Raw genomic sequence first — 12507 nt, 5'->3', positions numbered from 1 at the left:
GGGTACATTTAAGAGTCAAAAAAGGCAATTCAATATAATTCCCCAGGACCTAACAAAACTAACCAAATGCATATAAAACAAAGGGAAAATCTACTATTATCAATTCAGAGAACTGTTCCAGACTTAGTTTATAAAATTCAAAACATTTTGCTAGGTACAATGAAATAGAACCACAACAAAACAATACTTTAAATTTAAACAAAGCAAAACCATAGTTTTAATATGGCAGTGTGAGTTGGCATTTCTCCTTTCTCATCCTAGTAATAACCCCAAGAATTGAGTGCAGCTGGGGAGATGGCGTATCATCAAAATTTTTAGCCACAAATGTGTTGAAAGGCAGTCAAAAGTGGGCAAATAGTACTAGGGGAGGGGAAGAACTTTAGAAAAGATGTTATGGCTTCTATTAATGTGAAAAACAGTAAAATACAACTCATAAAAAAGAAAAGTGGGAAAAGAGAAAAGAATAAACATACAGGGTGGGGGGAAAGTAGGTTTACAGTTGTTCATATGGAAAATAATATAATAATAAATAATAATATAAGAATAAATTTTGTACTGCATACTCACAACTACAAACCTACTTTTGTCCCACCTGTATTTCTAAATAAAAACAATGAATAGTCTATTTTCCAGACTTTTGTACAGAAATTGGTCTCCTTTTTTTTTTACATTCTAGTAACTTGATTTAAAATTAAATTATATTTAATTAAATAACACAATTGATGTTTCTTTTTCAGAGATTTTATAATTGATGGCTTATCAGTAGAGAGAAATCATGTTCTTGTTAGAATGAATCTTATTGGGGGACCAGTGGAACGAATTTTGCCTCCCAGGATGCTAGAGAAGGTGAGTGGGGTTAAGAGGAGGAGGAAATGTTTTTCTGATAGATTTTAAAGCAAGATAGCCAACTCAGTTGACACTAAACAACAACTATCAAGTGTCTATGTCACAGAGGTGACCTTTATTATTACTAGGAAAATTTTAGGATGAAAGCAAACACCTTCAAAACAAAAATACTGTTCACGGCAATGGGTCATCAGTGCTAGTTTGTGTTGCAGGGTAGAGTATTATTTTACTTAAGAGTTACATCTTCCTTGTGTGTCTTTGAATTTTTTAGTTTTGATGTCTTTCTCTTTCATGCCACTTAATTTTTATTGAATGTCCATATATTTTTTGTATCTATTTAGCAATATTGTGTACTTCTCCTTCCATTAACATTAAGAGTTTGGGATTCTCTCAAAGCGTTCAGGTTTTTTGTTATTGAGTACATTTTGCTTTGGCGGTCACTTGCTCTGGGGATAGAAATGACTGACTGTACAAGAGAAACAGTTTTGTGAGCAACCTAGGAAATACAGGCTTCTTTTGAAGACCATACATTTCCTTTCATGAGAAAAATACTAAAGCTATCATTATTAGTTCTGCTTGCTAGAACAAGTTGCCATACATTTGTCATCACCACTTATTTAATGTTGTTTCTATTCTATTTTATTTCAGTTATTATTCATTAGAGCATTGAGTTATAATAGCTTTGGGTTAGTTAGGGTACTACTCTAGAATTGTAATAAAACAAAGCCAATTTCAATGACTGATATTTCAGAAACCCTTAAAATTCAAGATTATTTTAAACTGCTTTCTAAGTCACCTGTCTTCATTTTTAGGGTGATGACCCATATCCTTGGCCAATGTTTTCATCATATCCTTTACCAAACTGCTATCTGTCAGAAGTTACAAGAAATGCTGACCTAAAACAAGGTAAAATATCAGATGCCATGTTATTTTAGTGCTTTTGTTATAATTTGAAAAAGAAAGTATTGAGGAGATTAGTACTGTTTTCATTCTGCTTGTGAATGTGGATACATTCATGCCTACTTATTTATAGTTTAAAAAGTTTCTTATGAAATTAATATTTATATGATGCCAAGTAGTTTTTTTTTTTAATTGTGTCTTTTTGCATTACCATTTAGTCCCCTTATACCTACCTCTGGCCCCGCCAGTCACCACACAGGATATGGAAGCAGTCGGTGTCCATGAGTCCATTTCCCTTTCTGCCCAATGCTTCTACTCCCTGTCCTTCCACCCCCCACTCAGCTCTCGTCCTGTTACTATCTATTAGTTGATCTTTATTTTCCATGTTAGTTCAGTTTGTTCATTAGATTCTATATATGAGTGAAATCATATGGTACTTGTGTTTCCTTTACTGGTTTATTTCACTTAGCATAATGTTCTCCAGGTCCATCCATAGTGTCCCAAAGGATAAAATTTTCTTTGTTTATGGCTGAGTGGTATTCCATTGTGTAAAGGAACCATAGTTTTATCCACTCATTACTGATAGACACAAGCTGCATCCATATCTTGGCAATTTTAAATAATGCTGCCATGAATATTGTGGTACTTATGTTCTTTCAAATTAGTGTTTTGGATTCATTCAGATATATTCCCAGATGAGGGATCTCTAGGTCAAAAGGCAGATCTATTTTTAATTTTTTGAGTTATCTCCATACTGTTTTCCACACTGGCTTTACCAATCTTCATTCCAACCAAGCGTGAAAAAGGATTCCCCTTTCTCCACATCCTCAACAGCATTTGTTTGTTGATTTATTGATGATAACCATTCTGACAGGTGTAAGATATCTCATTGTAGTTTTAATTTGCATTCCTCTGATGATTAGTGACATTGAGCATCTTTTTATGTCTGTTGACCATCTGTATGTCTTCTTTGGAGAGGTGTCTATTCAGGTCCTTTGCCCATTTTGTAATTGGGTTGTTTATTTTTTTATTTTTTTGATGTTGAGTTTTATAAGTTCTTTATAAATTTTGGATATTAACCCCTTATCAGATGTATTGGCAAGTATGTTCTCCCACTCTGTGGGTTGTCTTTTTTATTTTGTTAATGTTTTCCTTTGCTGTGCAAAAACTTTTTAGTTTGATATAGTTTCATCTGTTTATTTATTATTTTGTTTGTTTCCCTTGCCTGGGTAATCTGATAAAATATTGCTATAAGCTGTGTCTGAGATTTTGTTACCTATGTTTTCTTCTATGATTTTCTGTTTTGGGGACCTAACATTTAAGTCTTTAATCCATTTTGAATTTACTATTGTTTGTGGTGTAAGAAGATAGTTTAGAATCGCTTTTGTGCACATATCTGTCCAATTTTTCAACACCATTTATTGAATAAACTATCTTCAACTCATTGTATGTGCTTGCTTCTTCCTCTGTTGGATATTAATTGACTTTAAAATGGTGGGTTTATTTTTGGGTTCTCTATCCTGTTCCAATGATCTATGTGTCTGTTTTTATGCCAGTACTTTGCTATTTTGATTACTAGGGCATTTTAATATTGTTTGGTATTAAGTAGTGTGATTCCTCCAACTTTGTTTTTTTTTTCTTAGTATTGCTATTGCTATGCAAAGCCTTTTGTGGTTCCATATAAGTTTTTGAAATATTTGTTCTAGTTCTGTTAAATACGTCATTGGAAATTTGATAGGAATTGCATTGAATCTATAGATTGCTTTGGGTAGTATGGACATTTTAATGATGATATTTCTTCCTACCCATTAACATGGTATGTGCTCCCACTTATTTGTATCTTCTTCTATTTCTTTCTTCAGTGTCTTCTAATTTTCCAAGTACAGGTCTTTTGCCTCCTTGGTTAGGTTTATCCCTAGGTATTTTATTACTTTTAAAGCAACTGTAAATGGGATTGTGTTCTTAATTTCCCTTCCTATTAGATTGTTATTGGCGTATAAAAATGAAACTGATTTCTAGATATTAATTTTGTGTACTGCTACTTTACTGAATTCACTTATCAGTTCTAGTTGTTTCTTGGTGGAATCTTTGGGGTTCTCTATGTATAGTATCATGTCATCTGCAACTAAAGACAGTTTTGCTTCTTCCTTTCCAATTTGGATGCCTTTTATTTCTTCTTATCTGATTGCTGTGGCTAGGACTTCCAGTACTATGTTGAATAAGAGATGGGAAAGCAGGCATCTCTGTCTTGTTCCTGATCTTGAGAGGAACACTTGTAGTTTTTGCCCACTGAGTATGATGCTGGCAGTGGGTTTGTCATATATGGCCTTTATTTTGTTTAGGTATGTTACCTCTATTCCCACTTTGCTGAGAGTTTCTATCATAAATGGATGTTGGATTTTATCAAATGCTTTTTCTGCATCTATTGATATAATCATGTGATTTTTATCCTTCATTTTGTTTAGGTGGTGAATCACATTTATCGATTTGTAAATGTTGTACGAACCTTGCATTCTCAGAGTAAATCCCATTTGATCATGGTGTATGATCTTTCTGATGCATTGAGTATTTGATTTGATATTTTGTTGAGGGTTTTAGCATGTATGTTCATCAGCAATATTGGCCTATAATATTATATTGGCCAAAGAATTGGCCAATTCTTTCTCTGTTGTGACTTTATCTGGTTTTGGAATTAGGATAATGCTGGCCTTATAAAATTAGTTTGGTAAACTTCCCTCCTCTTGAATTTTATGAAATAGTTTGAGAAAGAGAGGTGTTATTTTTCTTAGGGATGACTGGTAAAATTTACCTGTAAAGCCTTCTGGTCCAGGGCTTTTCCTTGTTGGGAGTTTTTTGATTACTGCTTCAATTTTGGTAGGTATAATCTGTCTCTTTAGATTCTCTGATTCTTCCTGATATAGTTTTGGAAGATTGTATGGTTCTAAGAATTTATCCATTTCATCCAGGTTGTCCAGTTTGTTGGCATATAGTCATTCATAATATTTTCTAACAATCACTTGTATATTTTTGGTGTCAATTATTTCCTCTTTCATTTCTGATGCTATTTAAATGAGTCTGATTAAAGGTTTGCCAATATTGTTTATCTTTTCAAAGGAACTGCTTTTGGATTTCTTAATAGTTTATATCATTTTTTGGATTATATTTCATTTATTTCTATTCTGATGTTTATTATTTCCTTCCTTCTACTCACCTTGGGCTTTGTTTGTTATTCTTTTTCATGTTCCTTTAAGTGTAAAGTTAGATTGTTTGAGCTTTTTCTTCTTTTATTAAATAAGCCTGTATGCTATGAATTTCCCTCTTAGGATTGCTTCCCCCTTTCCCACAGATTCTGGGTTGTTGTGTCCTCATTTTCATTGATTTCAAGGTATCTTTTGATATTTTCCTTGATCTCATTGTTGACCCAATCGTTGTTTAATAATGTGTTATTTAACTTTCATGACTTTGTGTGTTTTTCAGCTTTTTTTTCTCTTGTGATCAATTTCTAGTTTCATAGCACTGTGGTCAGGGAAGATGCTTGATGTGATTTCAGCCTTCCTAAATTTATCGAGACTTGTTTTGTGTCCTAGCATGTGGTCTGTTCCAAAAAATGTTTCATGTGTGTTTGAACAGGATGTATATTCTGCTTTTTCCATGCTGTTGAGTATTCTTATAATCATTACTCTAAACTCTCTATCTGTTAAATTGCTTGCCTCCATTTCATCTAGTTCTTCTTCTGGAAAATTCTCTATCCTTTCTGTTCTTTCATTTGGGGCCTCTTTCTTTGTTTTCCCTTTTTGGCTGCCTCTTTGCATTTGTTTCTGTGTGACAGGTAGATTGCAAGACTGTTGTGCAGGCCTAAGTCAAACCTGCTTGTGGCTGGCCCTGGGTAACCTGTTTGGAGCTATCAGCAGTCCACAGCATGTGGCTCCCTCTGCTGGGCCTGGGTGTGTGCAGAAAGAGCCAGACTGAGCACCAATGTCAGCTTTATTAGCACCAGGCCAGGGGAGGTTCAGCTGAAATCTTAGAGCTCCCAGAGACCCAGCTCTACCTGGAGGCTTTCTGTAGGGTTACTCAATGAGTATCTTCCACTGTGCTCCTCAACAGCAGGGCACCACAGGGTAGGGAAGAGTAATTCCTGAGGGTTGGACTACTGCTTTCCCTCAGGCTGATGCCATTCTGTGAGGAGTGCTCTGCCTGAGAAAGATGGCTCCTGCAGTTGAGTAATGACTCAGTCAAGGGATCTGGTGGCTGTTCCTTCAGTTCTCTCCTCAGAGCCACCAACCCCAGACTGTCCTCACATGTCTCTAGTCCTCTCTGCTTTCCCTCTGCCAGAGCCCAAAGTAATTGGCTATAAATGAAATTTTGTGCATTGGCCCTTTAAGAGGCTCTCTGCTTCCCCACTGTCTCTCCCTGGCAGACAGAGAGCCCACTGCTTTTCACAGCTGGATGTTATCTGGTTTCTTTCCCAGCTCTGATGCTGTAGGCTGGGGAGCTCATCTTGGGGTTAAGAACCTACACTTCTTGGGGGGAAACCCCTGGACACTGAAATATCCCTCCAGCACTTCAGGGTTGTCCATGGGAGCCCAGACAGCCCTCTTGTGCCTCCTCTGCACTCCCTACCAGTCTTGCTGTGGTGAAATGGTTTCTTCTATGTATCCATGGTTATACGGCTTCTCTCCAGCTAGTAGTACTCAGGTGATTATTCAGGATGATTTTCCTTTAATTTAGTTGTAATTCCATTTTGGTCCTGGGAGGAGGTTAGTGTAGCTTCTGTTTAATCCTCTGCCATCTTGGGTCCCAAAGAGTTTTTATCAGAACATTTTTTTGGTTTAAAAATAATTAAAGAATTTTGATTAATTAACTTCAAGTATGTAGAACTTTATTCAACAGAGTAATATTTTTTTTAGTATTTGTGTGTCTTACAAGGCCTGTGTGCTCAGCACTTGAACTATACATTTATATACATATTTTTATACATGCAATAAAATAAAAATTCAGATAATCACTCTAAGAGGAGTTGATACATTTTTAAGAGCATACATTCAAATAACCAGATAATTGGTTGGTAATACAGTATGACAGAAGCTACATATGCAATAAAATTATGTTTAAAGCAGGGCATGGCATTTAAATGTGTTTTCTACTTAATAGAAAAGATTTTTTTTTTTGCCAGAAGAAATGACAGGCTGGAAGGAGCACATCCAAACAACTATGAGCAGTTTCAGGATGACTGAGGTTTGTGACATGAGTGTATGAGTCCCCAGAGCTAAGACGAGACAGGGAAGCTAAGTTCAGATAAGGCTAGTGTAGCTCAGGTTCAGGTACTTAGACTTTTTCATAACAGCAATGAAAATTCACACAATTGTTAGAGTGGAGATTCTAAGATAAAATATAAAGATATATGAACAAATTATTCATTAATTTGAGAAGTTTAATCTTATATCAACATGGATTTATACCATTAAACTTTCATTGGAAAGGAATAACATAAGATTAATTTCATATAGGTTAAGTTCTATAGAGTGATTGTTGAAAATAAGAACTTTTTTGTGAGGCTTTATATGCCATTTACCTTTCCTTACATTTATTTGCTTTCAAACAATCAATAGAGGCCATCAGTTGACATACTTCATTTTGTCTCTGTCCAGTGTTTTTGTAGCGTATAATGTACAGTATATAATGTAATGTGAGACATTACATATTTCACAATTGCATGGAAACAAAAATTCTGTTCCTTTTTCTTTTTACTTAGAGCTAGGGAAAGAGAGCATAAGGGAGTGCTTAAAGTTTTTAATATTTGTCTTTATAACTCACCTTACAAATTTTGCCTTTGTGTTTTTCTCTTTTGTGACCTAATCTATCACTTTTAGAGATACGGGAGTGATACTAAGTAGTTTTCAAGAGACTCTTGAGAGAGTATCATTTGCACTCTTTTTCTGTGCTTATCTTTCAGTGAACCCACACTGCTCTCAATTTGTTACTCTCCTGTTTTCCAGTCTTACTTTTGGTCTTTTTAATCAGGCCTCATATATAGTCATTCTTGTTTTGGGTTTCATCATTTATTCTCCCACTCATTCCTTTGGTTAACATGTACCTCGAGTGCTGATTAACAGGTGCTTTACTAAGCTTTGGAGATAAGATGATGTATAAGACATGGTCCATTCCAAGTGTCTTAACTCTTTTTCTGATCGCTTTTTCTTGTTATAATATAATATTGTGGTCTTTGCTAAGTTTCTTTTGGAAACAAATATTTATGTTTTTAGATTTTATTTATTTACCTTTAGAGAGAGGGGAAGGGAGGGGGAAAGACAGGGGAGAAACATCAATGTGTGAGAGATCACATAACCCCAACTGGGGACCTGGTCCATAACCCAGGCATGTGTGCTGACTGGTAATTGAACCAGCGACTTTTGGTTTGCAGGCCAGCAGTGAAGCTACTGAGCCACACAAGCCAAGGTGGAAACACATATTTCTTTATCAGTTCTTTAACAACAAATTTATAATCTGTTTTATTACATAACTGTTTTATTGCAGTCTATTTTATTGCATTGCCATATTTGATCATTTGTTTTTTCAAACTAGTTTGGTAAAAATTTGCCTTATTTGAAATTGAACAAGCCAGACAGAAATCGAAAAGTAAGATTAAGTGGACACTTCTGAGTAAAAGAAAATATGTCATTGCTTCCTGAAATCAGTGGTCAGAGGAGTACAGTTTTACTCCTTGCTCTACTCTTGTAAGTGATTTAGAAAAGGGAGTAATAATAGCTTCTCTGTCTAGTGTAGAATATAACTGCAGAATGGTTATTAACCTCAGCGGGCCCATAATGCTGCTGGGTAGTCATACATCGTACCCCAGGTCCATTTAACTCTCCTAGTCTCCTAGATGACTGCTTTCGCATCTTTCATCAAACCTTCCTCACCTCTTCCCCATCTGTCCTGTCAGATGATAACTTTGCTCTTTTATTGACAACAAAGAAACAGAAAAAATTTTCCATGTGCTCCTGATACCTATGAACGCAACTGCACCTGTGCAATCTGTCTTTTATTGCTATTCATAAACTGCCTACGTTACTTACAAAAGCCAGCTTCTCCATTCATGCACTACATTTCTTCCTCTTTCCTCTCAAAGATATTGCTTCTAGCAGTTCTCTCTTTTTGTTTATCTGTTATTTTCTTCAGGGAGCCAGGGAGAATCTGCAGTGTAGCTTTTCCATAAGCCAATGAGAATATGGTTAATTCTTTCATATTTAAAATACCTTACTTTGAACCCATTCCCCCCTCACTACAATCTCATTTTTGTTTTTTCACTGTACCATTCTTTGAATGAGTCATCTAACCTTGATATTCCAGTTACCCTCTTTCCATTCTGTTTTGAAGCCACTTGAGAACTAATCAGGGTCTCACTCCCACTGTGCGGCCATGGTGAAGTCTACTGGTCAGATCTCCGTCCTCATCCCTCTAGGCCTAGCATTATCACTGAACATTTTTTATCCCTCTCTCTTTTTTGAAACACTCTCTTCCCTTGGCATTCAGAATATACATTATGTGATTTCTTTTTTTTTGCAAATTCCTCTGTCGTCTCCTCTGTTGGATCTTTCACCTCTCTCCTACCTCTGAACTTCAGATTACCCTGAGTCTCAGTTCTCAGATGCCTTTTTTTCCTAGCTGTACTTACTCTTGGGAGGATCTCATCTAATTTGTGACTAAAATCTTGTCCCCCATGCTTGTGGCACTCAGATTCATGTGTTTAACCCCTATCTTTACCCTCAACTCCGTACTGATATCAGTTGACTTGATACCTCTACTAAGAAGATTAATAAGCATATCAAACTTAAATCTGAGATAAACTTCTGGTACTCCCTCCAAATCTATTCCTTTGATATTCTTGCTCATTTCAGAAATGGGAATTTGTGTTCCAGGTTCTTGAAACAATAAACCAGAAGACATTCTTTGACTCTTTTCTGTCTTTGGACCCTACATCTAACCTGTCAGCATATGCTCTTGACTCTACTCATTTGAAGAACCACTTCCACCCATCTACTACCACATCAGCTCTCACTTGTAGCACTGCACTTACCTGCTAATTGTTCAGTGTGTTCTCAGTGCAGCAACCCGTGTGATGCTGTTGAAATGTGGGTTGAACCGTGTTACTCCTCTAATTGAAGCCCTCCAGTGATTTCCCTGTAGCCTACAAGGTCCAGCACATTTATGACTCTCTTCCCGTCTTGTGCTCTGTTTTAATTTAATTTTGAGCTTCTTTAATTCTGTGTTTTCCCAAAGTATTGGGCAGCAGTTTCTGCAGTCTTTGTGTTTATCCCTGAAACACATGTTTGCATAACACAATTTTTCTCAATTTAACAATAGTATCTAATAATTCCTCGTAAAAATAATAGTGGTCCTACATTTACTATGATTGTTGTTAAGCAGGAAAGAATGATCTAAGCACCAATGGTTAGCCCAGGAAGCACTTCAGGAAGAGATTTTACATAGTTACATTTTGAATACGTTATGAATAAAATGTATGTAATATTTATTGCTGGTGTGTTGCTGATCCTGCAGTCAGAGGAGGACAGCAGAGAATGAGAAGGGAAATCAGAATCATGCCTGGCTTTCATTGTACCTAACAGAACACAGTGATGACATCACTGTGAGCTCAATGACAAAAGTGGGGCCAAATACATTTCTAGCAGGTATAAAGCTAATTTGAAAGTAATGTTTCTGGTTAAATATATTGCAGTAAATTAAACATTGTGTATTTTAAAAAATACTACATTTAAGCTAGTAGTATTTTAAGACACAAGTCACTATTTTAAAGGCAAGTGTCCCTATACATTTCATTTTGCTTTTTTGGTTTGGAAGTAATGACTCAATGATTCTGATAAGGTGTTATTTTACTTGTCATTTGCACTGAAAACTTTTGTGATATTATTTCATTGTTGTGGAAAAAGAATCACTTCAGTTGTGTGCACATGGCGACATCTTTCTCATTTGTCTCCAGCTTCGAGATTTATCCTCCTTGCTACAGTTAGCATCTCCTCATCTGTTAAATTGCCTCTTGTTAGCTCACTGGCATCAGTGTTAGCTATTAGATGATTTATCTTTATCTGTAAATAAGAACCTTGAGATATCTGGTTTAGTTATTTTTCATTGTCTATATTTTTAGGTTCATCACATTAAAATGTAAAAGCCCTTTAAAAGCTACTGATTAATATTTTTATGTGTACATGTATATGTTATACATATATGTACAAGTGTACATATGAATTTTTCTACATATGTGCCAAATGTATATGTAACATATGAGCATCTAAAATTATATATACATATATAATTATGTGTAAATCACCCTACACACATGAAAAGTTCTCTTAGTTGTGGTAGAAATAACCTACAGAGGATCATCTCTCTGTTACCTGGCAGTTTAGATAAGTAAGAGGAAATGTGTTAGTGCAGTACTGTATGGTTACCCGTGCAGAAGATAAGGAGGAGGCAAGGTGATGGAGAACGGAGTGTCGTACAATTGAGGGTTAAAATCGAGTCCTGGGGGCACATCAGGATGTGTTAAAGGGAACTGCTGGAGACTGGCTGACTCATAATGCCTTTTCTACATGAAACAGGAAAGCTGTGAGATGGCAATATGTTTACTTTTGTTTTTGTTTTTTTGTGTTTCTAAGCTAAAATTAGATCTCCTAGGGATTATACCCCTAACTGGCCAGTCTGTTCTACTACATTCCATTTTGGTGTGTTCTGGATGCAGATTTCTGTCTCCAAGGAGGAAGGGAAATCCACCACTTCCATACTATGAAATAAAAATGGCTCAGGAAATTGGGTAGCGCACTCTGGTTACGGGAAGCATCAGAGGGGCATATCTCAACAATATAAGACATTTGCTCTTTTTACTTCATTTTCTACAATTCTCTGCTCATTTTATTTATTACTTTTATAATGTTTACTCAGGTTACACCTGTATCCTATATACTTTACTGCAGACATCTCTGGGTATCTGTGGGGAAGTGGTTCCAAGACCCCCACAAACACCAAAATCGGCAGATACTCAAGTCTGTCCAACAGCTCTCTGTATCTGTGTTTCTCATATGCAGATGCGGAAAGCCAACTGTATTGTGGAATTTCTGTCTTTATTGAGAAACCATTTGAATTTATATTTACTCAGCTGAGGCTGTTGTCTTCAAAGCAGAAAACTGTAGAGAATGTTTTTGGGGGGGGGGGGTCATTGCCTGTGTGCCTCCACGACTCGTAACTGGGCCCACAGAATAGCAGAAGCATAGCACTGACTCACAGGGTCGCTGGTGGCCAGGCCACTTGCTGCTGATTGCCTTTGATCTTAGAAATGCATGTGGCTACTTATTGAAGGCCTCAAACATATTAGTAATTGCTGAGACATGTGAACTCCTCCGTGCTCCTAGGACTGCCTCGGTAGTCACTCTTTACCCGTATATCCCTCCTGAGGCCTTCTTGAAAGTTTACCTCCTTAGGGATTTCTGAGTAAACAGCGTGACAGCTAAGTGAGCCATGTACATAAACAAATGTATTACCTTCCCATTATTTCATTTCCCTTACCATTTATTTCATCTCGTGTCCTTTCTCATTCTACAGTAACTATCCTGCATATTGTTTCAACAATGTGGGTCCTTTTTTTTAACTTTTCAAAAACAGCTTTATTTATTTTTTACTTTCTTTTTTATTATACTTTTTCACTACCATTTATCCCCCTTTTTATATAGCCTTCCCCCCAAAATCACT

General features: G+C 36.2%; 1 protein-coding gene across 1 annotated transcript in view; it reads left to right on the top strand.

Moving 5' to 3' along the window:
• TBC1D32 (TBC1 domain family member 32) overlaps nt 1–12507 on the top strand; it is a 178045-nt gene that overhangs the window by 109350 nt on the left and 56188 nt on the right. The window contains exons 25-26 of the mRNA XM_028509899.2: nt 738–846; nt 1659–1752. Coding sequence (XP_028365700.1) covers nt 738–846; nt 1659–1752 — 203 coding nt within the window. The remainder of the gene's footprint in view (nt 1–737; nt 847–1658; nt 1753–12507) is intronic.

The sequence above is a fragment of the Phyllostomus discolor genome, chromosome 4 (genome assembly GCF_004126475.2).
Source record: "Phyllostomus discolor isolate MPI-MPIP mPhyDis1 chromosome 4, mPhyDis1.pri.v3, whole genome shotgun sequence".
Lineage (NCBI taxonomy): Eukaryota > Metazoa > Chordata > Mammalia > Chiroptera > Phyllostomidae > Phyllostomus > Phyllostomus discolor.
This window is presented reverse-complemented; position numbering and strand designations above follow the sequence as displayed.